The sequence below is a fragment of the Apium graveolens genome, chromosome 8 (assembly GCF_009905375.1).
Source record: "Apium graveolens cultivar Ventura chromosome 8, ASM990537v1, whole genome shotgun sequence".
Lineage (NCBI taxonomy): Eukaryota > Viridiplantae > Streptophyta > Magnoliopsida > Apiales > Apiaceae > Apium > Apium graveolens.
The window spans coordinates 264,512,650-264,529,136 of record NC_133654.1 but is presented as its reverse complement, the minus strand read 5'-3'; the positions used below and the strand labels follow the sequence as shown (position 1 = coordinate 264,529,136).

The following is a 16,487-nucleotide window of genomic DNA, read 5'->3' as shown; positions in this document are numbered from 1 at the left end:
ATATACGAATTGTACTTTACTAAAATTGGGTTACAAATTAATTTTCATATAATATATATTTCAATTTTCAAATTTTTGTATTTATAAAAAGATAACAAATTACAAATATACTAGATAAACGAACAACAATTTGCGTATCAGATTCAGGCCCGGGTTCACGACCACCGACCCGACCCGGTGAACACCAGATATGTGAGTGCACTGTTCTGTTATTCTGTTGTGCTGCTGCTCTGCTAAAACCCTAGAACCCTCTTTCCAAAACCTCCCCAAAAATGAACAAAAACAAAAACAAACAAAATCAACAACAAGAAGACCTTCTAAAAACCCTAGGCGACTTCACAAGCAAGCAAAACTGGGACGATTTCTTCACAATCCGCGGCACTGATGACTCGTTCGAGTGGTACGCCGAGTGGACTCAACTCAGCTCCCCTCTCCTCACTCACCTCTCTAATTACCAATCACAATCGCCTCAGATACTCGTTCCCGGTTGCGGTAACTCGAAACTCTCCGAACACCTGTATGATGCCGGGTTTAGGTGTATTACTAATGTCGATTTCTCAAAAGTTGTGATTTCGGATATGTTGAGGAGGAATGTGAGGGATCGGCCTGGGATGCGGTGGCGCGTTATGGATATGACTCAATTGCAGGTCTAATTATAGATTTATGGTGTTTAATTGTAAATGTGTGTGTATTAGTTTGAAGTTAAATGACATATATATTTATCCGATAAGCTTGTAATGTTTCGAGAAAAGTGAAATTGATTGAGCTGTGGTTATTAGAGAGATGTGATTGTTGACTAGTGATAGTGTTAATTTCGTATTTGATACGTTTAGACTTTAGAGTACAGTTAAAGCTCTTAAAGTAATAAGGTCGCCACCAAGAAAAAACTATTACTTTTATCGGGAGTAAAAATACACTGCGTCCATTACGTTGGGACTAGAGAAAAATATTATTTTAGCGAGGTTATTATTTTATCTATTATTACTTCATCGAGTTTCAATTGTATATAGTGAAGTTGATTGAGCTATATTTATCCGATAAGCATGTAACGTTTTGAGTGACTAATGTGAAATTGATTGAGCTGTGATTGTCTGAGAGATTGATCAGTGACTTGTGATGGTGTTCATTTCATATTTGATACGTTTAGACTATATTGTGAAGTTGATTGATCTATATTTATTTGATATGCGTTTAATATTTGGAGAGACTAATATAAACTATAAAATTGATTGAGCTGTACTTATTGGAGATGTGAATATTGATTAGTGATAGCGTTGATTTAGTATTTGACAGATTGAGACTGTTACAAAGTTGATTGAGCTATATTTATGAAGTTGATTGAGCTATATTTGTCAGAGATGTGTGATTGTTGATAAGTGATAGTGTTGATGTTGAATTTAACAGTCCGGCACATTATACAGTTAAGTTGATTGAGCTATACTGATCCAAGATATGTGACTACTGACCACTGATAGTGTTTATTAGGATGTGATATTGTTAGACTAAAATATGAAGTTATTTTTTCTAAACTTATTGTTCTTGAGCATATGTTAATGAGTGTGGAAATGAGTACACACTGGGAAGCTATATGTTTAGTGCTGAAGATGTGTATTATGTATATGGATTAGAATTTTGAAAAGTTTAAGTGGGGATGCCTTAGGTAGTATGAATTTGTCGGTTTACATGTGATATTCTAGAGTTGAATTTGTTTACGATATCGGGATTCAAGTAGAATGAGAACTAGATTTTTGTTATCATTTTGTGTAAATTATGTTTTGTAGTGATTTTTTAGCTTTATATATCATGATAGTGTTGATTTCATTTTCTTATGGTTTAGATAATAAGGTAATAGTGACTAATATAGTTGTTTACTTTAAGATTAGGTAATTAGAATATAGCTTTATTTGAATATGTTTGGTGCTATTTTGCATCTATCATTGGACCGTAAGTTCTATTTTAGCACCAAAAACCACTTTTTGGTTTCAAATTATAGCAATAGCTACACCTATTTTAATACCACCATTGAACTTTCGCTTAGTTAACCCAACGGTTGGCACTTTTAGTGTGCATTTTATATTGTAGCCTGGAGATATGTAGAATCCAGTGAATTGGTATTAGTTAAGAATGTACAATGTGTAGTTTATTTTCATATTTTGTAATCTGGAGCTATGCTGAATTAGTGGATTGGTATTGCTAAAGAATGGTTCAAATTACACTATGAACTTCCAGAAATGATACAACAGTATGTTTTGACATTCTTATTGAATGACAATGAACACTTTTAGTTATTGTATTTTTAACATGAAATTTACTATATGCCCGTTTTATATTTTTGCCTCACTCTTTTAGTCATTTATTAGATATAATTAAGGCAAAGTTTGCATGACCCAGTCACACTGTTTAGTAAAGAAAGAATACCAAGAGTGAAAGATAGAAGAAAAGATGGTGCACAAAAAACCTCAGAAGAAAATTAAATGTTATTATTCTTAGCAAAATCTATATCTAGGGAGTTGGCAATTTGATATATATAATGCAGCAACCATTGCTTTAGATTTACCTTCTGAGATGCCTATTGGCCTTGCACTTTTCCAAAAAGATGAAGAATGATAGAAGGAGAAGAATAAGAGCTAGCCCCTTTATTCAAATCCTCAGATATATTTTCTTTTCAGTTTGCAGATGAAACTTTTGATGTTGTTCTGGACAAGGGAGGGTTAGATGCTTTAATGGAGCCAGAACTTGGTTCAGATCTTGGAAATCGATACTTGTCAGAGGTGTCTTTAACATTCTTTTTACCTCCTAATATATTTGGTTATGATAATGAAAGATTGATTAATTTAATTATGGATGATAGTAATTTTACCGTGATTCTTTTCCATCCAGGTAAAGAGAGTTTTAAACGATGGGGGGAAATTTATCTGTCTGACCTTGGCAGAGTCTCATGTGCTGGGTAGCTTAATCTTTGTTATCTTAGTGGTGTCAGAGTTGCTTTATCTTCTATATGGGTTTGATACATGCTGATGGCAACTTTCTAATATTTTTATTCAATCATGTGCTACTTTTAGGATTGCTTTTTCCTAAGTTTCGATATGGGTGGAATATGAGCCTTCAAGCTATCCCACAGAAGCCTTCCAAAAAACCTAGTTTGACAACCTTTATGCTGATTGCCAAGAAAGAGAGTTCATTAGGATTGCAGCAAGTAACATCATCAATTCATTCTGCCACTGGTTCATATGGGGATCAGGTAATATACTGTATCTTCATTATATTTCAGTTTGATGATGAGTTTGGTTTACTGGGCATGGATGGAAGGGTTGTATATGACGAATAATTTTTCCAAACATTTCGAATTTAATGCACCATTTATTACTGTAATGTAAATTGATGATGGCATGTCTTTGGACATTTCGACTTTCATGGTCCGTTTATTCTACCTCAAGTTACCAGTGTTGGACCTCGACACTCAGACATAGACACAAGGTTTTTTATTCATAAATTGCCCTAGTTCGACACTAGGACATGTATCAATTTGAATACTTCCAGCCAAGTCCGAGGAACATAGGTTGTGATTATGGCATGACTCATCCTAGTAAATATAATATAGTTTTATATATTGTATAACCTCCATAATTAATTGTTACTGTTACATATTTTTAGGTTCGGGGACTCTTTGAAGCACTTGAAGCTGAGAACAAGTTACGTACAGCATACTTAAATGGTTCTGATATACTGTACTCTCTAGAAGATCTGCGACTAGGAGCTAAAGGAGACCTATCAGAGCTTAAACCGGGACGTCGTGTCCAGCTTACCTTGGGTGAACCAGGGTGCTCCCAGTTCCTGTATAAAGCCGTTCTTCTTGATGCGCAACAACAGTCTGACCCTTTCTTATATCATTGTGGTGTTTTTCTTGTTCCCAAGGTCAGTCTAGCATACTTTTTCCTGCTTGCTCGGTGGTAATTAGTTCTCTACAAATAAGGTGGAAATAACATGTAGAGAATAATGGTTGACTTATCCAATCCCAGACAACGAACAGTAGGATACATCTCAGAATATTTCAGCAATTCTTGGCCGAAGCATTAAATCATGCTATACAATTAAATGTTTGCATTTTGTAGTTCTGTTAATAGTCAATAGATGTGCATTTACTATAATGTTTTCTTAATAAAAATGTCTAACTAAATGTTAGAATTCAGACTCGTGCTCATGAATGGATCTTCTCCTCAGAAGAAGGACAATGGACGATCATTGAAAGTTCAAAGGCTGCTCGTCTCATAATAGTAGGATTCTCCAACTTAAAATTACATGTCTAGGAAATGTTTGCCTTGTAATATCCTGGTCGATTTGTACTGAGTTTTTCAATTTCATGCTTAAAAAATTCAGGTATTACTAGACTCGAGCCATGCTAGTGCCAGCACAGAAGATATACAAGTAAGTTCTTTGTCTGTGTTCATTTGCTGATTGTACCTCTTTTGAGGTGTGCCAACTGTACGTTGACCTTTACATGTATTGGGTAAATTTATTCTTTCAGAAAGACCTATCACCTTTAGTGAAACAATTAGAACCAGGGAAAAACGAATCTGGAGCCCTAATTCCGTAAGTTATCTCAATCATTTGAAGTTGTCTTTGTCTGTTATCAATTATCTATTACGACTTAAGTTATAGGATTTTTTACTGTTCTTGAGGCTATTTTTATTGTATTCGCTCTTTATACCCGTCAAGTGCACATGCAATTATTTTTAAGCATAAGTAGCTGGACCACAATTTATTATTCTTCTCAGTGTTCCTAAATTGTGATTGCTGCCCTCTTTTCCTTTCTATTTATTACAGGTTCATGGCTGCAGGTGATGGAATTAAAAAGAGAAATGTTGTTCACCAGGTTAAGAACTATATTATGAATCTTTTCATTTTAATATAAATGTAATCTATCTATTCCCTTCTTTAATGCGCCAGGGATAAGCTTTATAATAAGAAAAATTGCGAGAGGAAAATAAAAAAAATGAGCAGAAAGAAAATTATCTTAAAGTTAGGTACCTGCATAAATTTTTGGTTTCTTTCTAGACTATGCTCAGTTTATGTATGATACCTTCTTTAATGAAACGTGCAACATATTTTCTACTGTTACTTAAGCCATCTGTTACAACAGTTCCATTGGTGATGTAAGAAGTGAAAGACATTTATCTAACTAAAATATTAGCCAAAAAGAGAGTTTACCGTTTACATAATGCTCCTTTCTAAAAGTAGTTAGTTGCTTGGTTTTGAATTCCTTGTTTGATGCCGAATTGCATTTGAAGCTTAAAAACTTATTAATATCGCGATCATCTGGTGAATTTTAGTTTTACAATTTTGAATGAATTTGTCCATTTAGTATAGGGATAACTTTGAACTTCTGAACTTATATTTAGTTTACTGTTGAAGTGACTGTCATTGATTTGATTGATAATTTATTGTTTTTAGGTTGATTCTGCCTTGACTGGTCCAGTTATCGTTGATGATGTTATCTATGAAAATGTTGATGATGATGTTAGTCATCTATTTCCATCAAAAGAGTTGATTTTTCGTCGTCTTACATTCGAAAGATCTATGGGTTTAGTTCAGTCAGAAGCTTTGCTAACAGGAGAAGAATGTAAAAAACATGTCAATGAGAAAGAGTCAAAGAAATCTCCTTCATCTTCAAAATCTAAAAAGAGAGGGAACCAGAAAGGAAATTCTTCCAACTTGTCATTGATAAATGGTAATGTCACTCGTTCTTCTGTTGCATGTATACAGCTGTAAGTTATGTCATTGGGACGAAAATAGCACTCTGTTCCCAGGCTGGTTTTTTATTTTTCTATTAACGGAGGATGCATGTATCTTTTTCTTTCTTGCATTTATCTTTGGAAAATGCCCGCCTTTGTCGTAGTCAGTAAATAGATGTACTACACATGGTTTCTTTTGTGGATTATTGTTCAACCAATCAACATACCTACGAGGTTCTACATTTTCCAAAGGTGGATATGTTTTTAAATGAAACTTCAATTTATTGTTCATGGAACATTTGTATATACTGATAGTAGATACCAATTTAAGTATATCATTTAGCAAATTTATTATGTTACATCTCACAACCAGTTCTGTCAGTGTCACCTCTGTATCGAGCAAGTACTTAATTGTAAGAAATTTACTTTTTAGCTAATTAATTTTTGACAAGGAGGATGGGCTATCTTTAGAAAAAAAATGGTATCAACCCTTCAATTGCTTCCTCCTCTCTTTTCTTATCTGGGAAAAAAGAGTTAAATGAACATACGTTGTCTATGCCAACACAAATATGTGTTTCTGTATGTTGCACATAGATGTTACTTCTGTATATATGTCATCTGCTTTGGAAGTATCTTCACATTTTGTATTTCTTTGCTTTGTTTTAATAATGTTATATAAGAAAACAGTGCTCCGGAAATTGATCACGACTATTTGGCGAGTTCCTATCACACTGGAATTGTTTCTGGGCTAATGTTGATATCTTCCTTCCTCGAAACTGTGTCTTCTAGTGGAGGAAAGGTAAGGATCGGTTAGAATTGTTTTGTGTCTATATTATCACATGTAAAAAATAATTTAAGTATGCAACTGCTTGAGAGTTATTAGAATCTCAGGAGACCACCTAATCTTTGTAAACCTGTGTGTATAGGGTTCATTTATCTTGGAGAGTTTGTTTGCTGGCTTACCAATGATTTAATTTTAAGACGCCTTTTTGTGGTAGGTGAAAACAGTTGTAATTGGTCTCGGAGCAGGGTTGCTTCCTATGTTTCTTCATCGTTGCCTTCCATGTTTAAGCATTGAGGTAATTCCTGACCATAATGCTATTTCATAAATATTGTGTAATATGATTTATTATATCTGTATTTTCTAATCTTTTCAGGTAGTTGAATTAGATGCTGTTATCCTTGATCTTGCTAGAGACTACTTTGGTTATAAAGAAAGTGATCATATGAAGGTATTTTCACTTGAATTTGTACATCTTTATCTAGACGTTACTAGAAAATTAAAGTTTGTGGCAGTGAAAGTTCAGTTAGCGTAACAGAATGACATCAGTGCCCTTGAGAATTAGGGAAGACTTTTTGTCTATGAATTGAGTAATCCAGAAAGTAGTAACCTTTTGTTGTCTATTCCCAATAATTTAACACAAATTACCAAATAAAATCAGGGACTCTGTTCATTCGTAAGTTTGGTAGGAAGTGGGAACTCACAATTCAAGCATGCAATTATAATTTTGATTTATAATAGTTCAAGTAGGTGTACTAATGAAGAATCAGTTGCTTATATATAGAGGTAGATCTTAGGACTTTGAAGCCAAGTAAATAAGAGAGCTATATTTTCATAGATATTTGCTTCCTTGTAATACAATTATATTAGGTAATTAACTGTTAATATTACTCCACAAGTTCACAGCTACAATATTTTGCGATATATAGATTTTTAAATATTCATACTGCAGTATGGAATCCTGAAAAAAACTGCAGTGTGGAATGTAATTTTTTTTTATTTCCTCAATCCTTGTTTCACTAAATAATTGTATGTTGTTACAATCCTTGCTTGGTGATGGTTCAGGTGCATATCACAGATGGGATCCAGTTTTTGAGGGACGTTGTAGCTTCTAATGGAGCTGGTGATGGGGTGAATTTCAATGATAAAAGTTGCTCTCTCTCCAATGGGAGTGCCGATGATTCCAAAGCAGAAGAAAAACGGATTGACAAAATTGGCTTACTTATAGTTGATGTTGATTCATCTGATTCGAGGTAAGTGCAAATCTATAATAATCAATATTATTCAGTTACATGTATATACGTCTATTGCAAAGCAGGAACCAGATTTAAGTGAACCATCTAAACTTTGATTTTGTCATGCAGCTCAGGAATGACCTGCCCCGCTGCAGATTTTGTTGAAGAGTCTTTTCTCTTAACTGTTAGAGAATCTTTGTCCGATACAGGTCTTTTTGTTGTTAATTTGGTGTCAAGGTCAGCATCTACTAAGGACTTGGTTCTAGCAAGGATGAAAAGGGTGAGAGACCTAGTTTTTTTTACAACTTTACTTACGGCCAATTAGCAATAAAAAGAAAAAAATGGTGAGAGATTGAACTAATTAAGAATCTCTTGCTTGTTATTTCTTTCGGAACAAATCACCGTTATATTTGTGCTTTTACTTATTAGAATAGAATAATTGATGTGTGCATTGGCAAGAAGTAGGCAAAATATAATGAACCTTTGGGAATTCAATTATATTTGGTTATATGCGGTAAATGAGCCAGGGTGGCTTGTAATGTGAAAGCAGTGCTGGCAAACCATAGTGTCAGTCTCTATATGACCAGTTTATTTTATCAGTAACCTGCTAGGATAGTATCTGAGTCGAGATAGCCAGCTGTGGGCAAGTTTTTGTTTTGTTGTCAGCTAATGGTTTCCCTTTGAAAATAATTTCAGGTGTTTGGCAAACTATTTTCACTTCAGCTGGAAGAGGATGTCAATGAGGTTATTTTTGCTCTAAAAACAGAAAATTGTAGTCGGGAAGACAATTTTCACGAAGCCTCTCAACAACTCGGTAAACTATTGAAGCTAAAACACCCAGAACTACTCCAAAACATTACAAATGTCACAAAGAAGATCAAACATCTCAACTGATGCTTGATTTGGAAAGTGAAAAAATCAAAAAGATGCAAAAATGTGTTGAATGTGTAAAATTCAAGCCTACCATTTGATGGAGGGGCTATGTTACATGTCAAGGAAAAGAGTTTCCTCAAGCCTCTTGTTGTACCCGTAGAACTTCTTCATGTATTTAACGTCAAGCGTTATAGTGCTAGTTTAAATATTGTGTACTATGAGAGAACATAATGTGCTTCTTTCCGATCCGATTTATCTTGTGGTCAGTCTGATAACTGATATAATATGTATTAAGCAGAAAATAGTTGCAACTCAAAATTGTTAAGTTTGACGAAAAAAATAGAAAAATCAAGTATTTCTTTTGATTGCATACATAAAAGTACATATTAACAGTTTTGTATGCCTCTCGTGTATATCCGAACTTGATTATCGACAATCGATATTTTATTTTTCTAATATTTCATGACTATTATTGTCAATGTTAAATATTCTTTCTATTTTTCACATGCATCATATTTCTTGATAATTATTGTCAATGCTAAACTTTGTTTCTATTTTTTACGGGCTGAACTTGAATACGAACTTCCATTACGTCCCTGGCCAGTGGCAAGGACTTGGGGATGACTAAAACAATGCAAGAGTGTAAGTTGGTGAAAGTGCGTGGAATAAAAATAAGGTGGCAACACCACGTGGATTGACTTTGTACCTGTTAGAAGAAGAAACAACCATGTTTATAACAGTTTTGGTGTGCTTGTCACTTCTAGTGTCGGTTACCCGGTAATTTCTCTCTCTCTCTCTCTCTCTCTCTCTCTCTCTCTCTCTCTCTCTCTCTCTCTCTTCCTTCTCTTTTGTGAAACAAAACAAATGTTCTGAATCTTCATTCTCTTACTTGGGTTTCTCCTAAAAGGAGTTCTTACAAACAACAATAATAATGACAGTGAGTTACACTCTTTTCTTGATCTATCTTTATATTAGTAACTTAAAATGTTTTTTTACTGCTTTATCAATGCAAATATGATAACTTCTCTTAATTCTTTGATCATGCAACCCCTTTTTGTTTGATGTGGATTTGCTTACTTGATATATGTAGTTCTTGGATTATTGGGTTTTGATGTTTATTGATCATGGAAATCTCTATGTGTATGTACTGTGTACATGTCTGTATTATTTGGTTAGCAAGTCACTGTTGATGGGCTGAGGTTGAAATAGGATTGATAGGTTCTGATTCTGTCTAGAATTTGCAAAAACTTATTGATTTAGTTTTTCTAGATATGGTCAATTACAAGAAAAATCCGCTTTGCTTAATTGAGTTCAATTCTGTAGTTAAGTTTTTAATTTGGTGCTGGATGATTTCAGACATCGATAATGTCTAAATATGGCCTTTGTATTATGCTACAATTGTACTTTATTAAGAGTAGGAGCTTTTGTACATTTAGCTATTCTGGTTTAGTCTAATCAATTTTAGGCTGAGTGGCCGGGGGAATTAATTGTAAAGGAATTGAACTTACTCGTGTATAGGTCTCTGGTGCTTGTTTATGTAAATATGTCAGTGTTATACATTGATGCATTATTGTGTCATTGAAGTTTGAAAGTTTGAGCGATGACTTGACAATTTTGGATGAAGTGCAATATATCTCAATTTGTTTGTCGCAAGAAACCTTTTAAACAAGTTGCCACATATAAGAAAACGGAAGAGTACTAACTTGTTTAGACCAATATTTTTTTAAAGTCATGTGCTGATATGTAGTATTGATATATCTGCTCGACTAAATAATTCCTTGTTCCTGCAGCAACGATCACAGTTGCCAAAGTTTGGTAACTGGGAAAATGAAGACAATGTTCCTTACACTGTCTATTTTGAGAATGCAAGGAAAGGGAAAAGTGGCAATAAGATGAAACTGAGTAAGCCTGATCTGGTTTCTAATGAAAGATCTCCAGTTGAAGTCACTTCTTTTGAAGGAAAGGCCGAACTAGAGGTTGTAAATGGACCAGAAACAGAAAGGTCAAGGCACAAGCGTCAGTTGAGTCGAGAAGATGGTGAACTAACACCAGTACAGATTACTGATAACGAGTCCTCTCATCAACATCATGGCGGGGTTACATCTGAGAATAATGAGTCTGAATCTGAGGCAAACAAGGATCTAGAGGGAACTGGACCAAGTCACCAGCGCCAGCTGAGTGGGGAAGACAGAGACATTATTAGGAAACCATACAATTCCCCACTGCGTCATGAAACTATTGGAAAGAAAGGCAATGCAGACTCACCCCATCATCGACTAGGAGGTGGAAGTACTGATAGCCCTAGAAGGGTTTCTGGGCAGAATTCACGTCCTGACCGCAGCGTTGAACAGTCACCACTACATCCACACCACCAAACAAGGACCGGAAACAAAGGAAGTGGTGTTTCTTCTCCATCATGGGAAAGAAAGGGTTCTTCTGAAGGTACGCATGGCCTGGCTCCATTCACTCCAGGAAGATCCCGGTTGCGATCATCTGTTACTGGAGGCGATGAAACTGTAATATTCCTGCTCTCATCTCCTAGTCACTTAGCCTGGAAAAAATTATTACATTACTTCAATATGCCTGTCAAAAGTGTTAACTTCTTAGAATAGTTTATGTAGATCCACATTTTTTCTTCGATGTATTAATTGTTGAAAAAAAAATTGAACCTCTGGCCAGTCCATCCTCCTAAAAAGTAACAATCTCTTCTTCTTAATGCTCTTAGCAATGATAACGAAGAATCTATTTAACTAAATGACAGCACCAAAAAGATATAAACTAGCCCATGATGTAAAAAGATTCTTTCTCTAGTTCGTCCCCCAGGTCCTGTTCAGGAAGGATCTTCTTCTTTCTCTAGCAGTGTCAGAAGTTCATTGCCTCTTCCTCTCCCTCTGCATCCATAAGCAATATGCAAATGATAGAAATAAATCTTTGTTTGGCATGACATCATTTTCATGCATTCTTAGCTCTATAGTTCTAGACTCGTTTTGGGATATGTGGAAGTGATTCAACTAAGCTCTCATATCTAAACTATGCTCTCGACAATTTCCTTTCCTCATGTATTGACTTCTTCTTGTATTTGACAGCCTGATTATGGTCCTGTAGTTCCAAAGTTTGGTGACTGGGATGAAAGTGATCCTTCAGCAGGTGAAGGCTACACTCATATATTCAACAAAGTGCGAGAGGAGAAACTAAGTGAGACCGGAAAAGTACCAATTGTGCCAACGGAGACTTCTTATCCATCAACTGGTCAAAGGCAATATGCAAGAAGCAGTTCAAAGGTATTGCTCAATTTAGAAGTACGCAGTTTTAGTTCCTCCACAGTCTCGAAACTTATTAATTGTATCTCAAAAAAGTTAGCCAACTATGTTACTGTCATGTCTTAGCTCATCGATTACTGATTTTCTTAACAAATTTTTCTTATTACAGGGTTGTTTTTGCTTTCCATGGGGCAGAAAATGATATCTTCTTGGAACTATACACCAAAGAGTTTGCCAGGGTGTGTATATATACTACTATGTATAGTTCAGAACTCAAGGCTCTCTTAGAGCAAATGCAGTCAAACTTTTTAGCATGTGCATTTTCAACCAAGGAAATCATATTTGCTCTTTATAGAAGTGCAGTCATTGGAAAATCAGTATTAACTTCAGGAACATTATTTTTGCATCATTTGTGTAATTACAATTAAGCTAAGGTGCAGATATTTTTTACCTCTTTATATTCACAATAGATAACATAGTTTTGGGCCAGTCCAAAATTAATGGATTGGGCTGGAGTCCATAAGTATTTTATCAAACTATCAGTGGTTTTGAAATTCATTACTCTTTTCGAATTACTTAATAGATGTACGTTCTATTTAAAAAATTATATTTGTTTTGCGAAACATGTTTTGTAGAATAAAATGTTTTGTAATATTTTAGTCAGTAAGTTCTCAAAATTTTCAATAAAATCATGGTTTTCATAACATGATTTAACAAAACATTCATTAATTTTACCTGCAAAATATGTATGATTTCCCAATTTCAAAGAAACGTTGATGTTGATATATAAATTGATTTACTTATTCTTCTACTAAATAAACACTTTTATTCCAGCCAACTGACAAGTCGGTTGGCATTATATAATCCTAATATGATTCATAGGAGTTTTTTCTTATAATTTTTAATATTCTAATCCTAAATTGTTTCGGATTCGACATGCACGCATCTATAAATATAGTTTTCTAGCCTCTTTAAACAATGCCTGATCACAAGAGGTATCGTGAAGCTCCTGATTATTCAGACTATAGAAAAAGCCTCAGCACAACAATGGCTAACAATAGGTATCGAATTTACGGAAACGAGCCTGGTGATTATTTGAAAGGATTGGATTTTTTGGAGTGCAGGAGGCTGAAGCGCCAGGAACTTCGAAAGGATTTACGGAACAGTATTTGGAATTCGACTCCTAGTCCTCCGAGAAACGAAAACGATACGTGTGAGTTTGATGATGAGGATGTGGAAAGAATAGATGACAAGGATAATGAAGTTGTTATGTCTAGCAGTGAGTCTGAATTATATGTTTCCAGAAGTATGAGGAAGAGGAGGACTCGTAGGACATTGAAGCGTAAGAGTAAGAGGAGATATCGAGGGAGTGATCAGTCTGATGATAGTAGTGATGATTATAGTAGTAGTGATTCAGAGGAAGAGTATAGGAGGCAGAAAAGGAAACGAGCAAGGCGGAAGAGTAGTAGGCGTGGGAGGAAGAGGAGGAGAGATTTTTCGAGTGATGAGAGTAGTGAGACTAGTGAAAGTAGTGAGGATTCTGATGTGAGAAAAAAAATTGTGCTGTTGAAGAACAAGAAGGATTCTGATGAGAATAATAATAGTGAGTTGTTTGTGTTTGAAGAAACCAAAGGTGCTTTGGAAGGTGAAAACGCAGTGATTGGACCGATGCCTTTGCCCAAGCCAGAAGGACATATTAGTTATGGAGGTGCACTTAGGCCTGGTGAAGGAGATGCTATTGCTCAGTATGTTCAGAAAGGGAAGCGCATTCCACGTAGAGGTGAAGTTGGTCTTTCGGCTGATGAGATATCTAGGTTTGAGAGTGTCGGGTATGTGATGAGTGGTAATAGGCACTCGAGGATGAATGCTGTTCGGATCAGGAAAGAAAATCAAGTTTACAGTGCTGAAGATAAAAGGGCGTTGGCAATGTTTAACTACGAGGAGAAGGCAAAGCGTGAACAGAAGGTAATGGCTTCTTTGCGAAATCTGGTGCAGCGTGCAGGCCCCTCTAATGATCCGTTTGCTGATGGGAGGCCTGCTGAAGATGCACATGATTGATTCTCCCAAATGTTCTATTTAATCTTTCTACTCTGTTTCAATTGGTAGTTCATGTGGTTTTTGATTAAACGTCCTAGGGTTGTGCAGCTTGCTTGGATAAAGCTGCCTTACTATTGCAAAGTGTTCTCAGTTTGGTTCACAATTTCCAGTTTTCTGATAACTGTAGTGTAGTGGGTTGTTCACGAACCGAGCTGTTCGTGAACAAGCTCGAGCTCAGCTCGTTAAGAGCTCGTTCGGCTAGGCTCGTTAATGAACTCGAGCTCGAACTCGAACAAATAAATGTATTAGTTAAGCAAAACGAGTTCGAGCCAAGTTTTGGGTTGTTCGGCTCGAGCTTGGCTCGGCTCGAGCTTGGCTCGGCTCGAGCTTGGCTCGGCTCGAGCTTGGCTCGGCTCGAGCTCGCTCGTTAAAATTCGAAAAAATTCTAATATATCTTGAATATTTGTATGTGATATGATTTTTTTTAAAAAAAATCTGAATTCACTGTATTTTTTCATCTTCCAACGATCATTTTGCATAACATATGTGATATATTTTGACATGATTTAGAATTTTTTTATTTTAGTTTCTAATTTTAAAATCTGGCTTCATAATTATATTTTAGTTAAGATTTTTTAAAATATTTTTCATCGGTCCAACCGTTTAGAAGTCATAAAATATATAATTTAATGACATAACCAAAGTTTCACATCAAAACAATTTTATTTTATTTTCTATTTTAACGGTCAAGCATTGGTTTGACTAGTAACGCTAACTAGTATTAAGTCCACATTTGTTGTTTCGATTATTTTAAAAATATTTATATCGATCCAACCATATAGAGATCATAAAATATATATTTTATTGATATAACCAAAGTTTCAAATCAAAATAATTTTATTTGGTTTGCTATCTTAACAGTCAAACTTTAGTTTGACTAGTACAAGTAACTATTGTTTAGCCTGTGTTTGTGTCTCAACTTATTTAAAATTATTTCTAATTGATCTAACTGTATGGATGTCAAAATAAATATATTTTAATGATATAACCAAATTTTAAATCAAGATAATTTTATTTGGTTTGTTATTTTAACAGTCAAGCATTAGTTTGATTATTACCGCTAACTAGTGTTTAGTCCTCATTTGCTGTAATGATTATTTAAAAGAAACTTTATATCGATCCAACCGTATGGATGTCATATATATATATATATATATATATATATATTACTGATATAACCAAAGTTACAGATCAAAATAATTTTATTTAATTTGCTATTTTAACAGTCAAACATTAGTTTGACTAGTATTAGTAACTACTGTTTAGTCCTGTATTGTTGTCTCGACTTATTTAAAATTATTTCTTATTGATCCAACCATAAGGATGTCAAAATAAATATATTTTAATGATATAACCAAAGTTTCAAATCATGATAATTTTATTTGGTTTGTTATTTTAACAGTCAAACATTAGTTTGATTATTACCGATAACTAGTGTTTAGTTCTGATTTGTTGTTTTGATTATTTTAAAAATATTTTATATCGATCCAACTGTATGGATGTCATATATATATATTATTGATATAACCAAAGTTACAGATCAAAATAATTTTATTTGGTTTGCTATTTTAACAGTGAAACATTAGTTTGACTGATGCTAGTAACTAGTGTTTAGTCCTATATTAGTGTCTCGACTTATTTAAAATTATTTCTAATTGATACAACCGTATAGATGTCAAAATTAATATATTTTAATGATATAACCAAAGTTTCAAATCATGATAATTTTATTTGGTTTGTTATTTTAACAGTCAAACATTAGTGTGATTATTACCGCTAACTAGTGTTTAGTCCTGATTTGTTGTTTTGATTATTTTAAAAATATTTTATAACGATCCAACCATATGGATGTCATAATATATATTTTATTGATATAACCAAAGTTACATAGCAAAATAATTTTATTTGGTTTGCTATTTTAACAGTCAAACATTAGTTTGACTGGTGCTAGAAACTAGTGTTTTGTCCTGTATTGGTGTCTCGACTTATTTAAAATTATTTCTCATTAATCCAAATGTATGGATGTCCAAATAAAAATATTTTAATGATATAACCAAAGTTTCAAATAAAGATAATTTCAGTTGTTTTATTATTTTAACAGTCAAACATTAGTTTGATTATTACTGTTAACTAGTGTTTAGTCCTGATTTGTTATTTTGATTATTTTAAAAATATTTTATATCGATCCAACCATACGGATGTCATAATATATATATTTATTGATATAACCAAATTTATAGAGCAAAATAATTTTATCGGTTTGCTATCTTAACAGTCAAATATTAGTTTGACTAGTACTAGTATCCAATGTTTAGTCCTGTATTGGTGTCTCGACTTATTCAAAATTATTTCTAAGTGATCCAACCGTATGGATGTCAAAATAAATATATTTTAATGATATAACCAAAGTTTCAAATAAAGATAATTTTATTTGGTTTCTTATTTTAACAGTCAAACATTAGTTTGATTATTACCTCTAGCTAGTGTTTAGTCTTGATTTGTTGTTTTG

The 16,487-nt window shown here is 34.0% G+C and overlaps 2 protein-coding genes across 3 annotated transcripts; both read left to right on the top strand.

Moving 5' to 3' along the window:
• Positions 1-132: 132 nt before the first annotated feature.
• On the top strand, positions 133-8,839 carry LOC141676750 (uncharacterized). The gene is made up of 16 exons (XM_074482462.1): positions 133-647; positions 2,670-2,771; positions 2,881-2,947; positions 3,063-3,241; positions 3,655-3,915; positions 4,191-4,274; positions 4,378-4,425; positions 4,526-4,590; positions 4,825-4,873; positions 5,452-5,728; positions 6,413-6,531; positions 6,731-6,811; positions 6,890-6,964; positions 7,579-7,766; positions 7,878-8,028; positions 8,445-8,839. The coding sequence occupies exons 1-16, from the start codon at positions 273-275 to the stop codon at positions 8,640-8,642; spliced, it is 2,319 nt and encodes a 772-aa protein (XP_074338563.1). The 5' UTR covers positions 133-272; the 3' UTR covers positions 8,643-8,839.
• A 300-nt stretch (positions 8,840-9,139) lies between these two features.
• Positions 9,140-12,375, top strand: LOC141676752 (RPM1-interacting protein 4-like). 2 transcript variants are annotated; one of them, XM_074482464.1, is made up of 4 exons: positions 9,140-9,398; positions 10,412-11,137; positions 11,708-11,902; positions 12,051-12,373. In XM_074482464.1, the coding sequence occupies exons 2-4, from the start codon at positions 10,514-10,516 to the stop codon at positions 12,081-12,083; spliced, it is 852 nt and encodes a 283-aa protein (XP_074338565.1). In that variant the 5' UTR covers positions 9,140-9,398; positions 10,412-10,513; the 3' UTR covers positions 12,084-12,373. The 2 variants fall into 2 exon arrangements, with proteins under 2 accessions (XP_074338565.1, XP_074338564.1); XM_074482463.1 differs by lacking the exon at positions 9,140-9,398 and adding an exon at positions 9,409-9,558 and having other exon boundaries at positions 12,051-12,375.
• Positions 12,376-16,487: the final 4,112 nt, after the last annotated feature.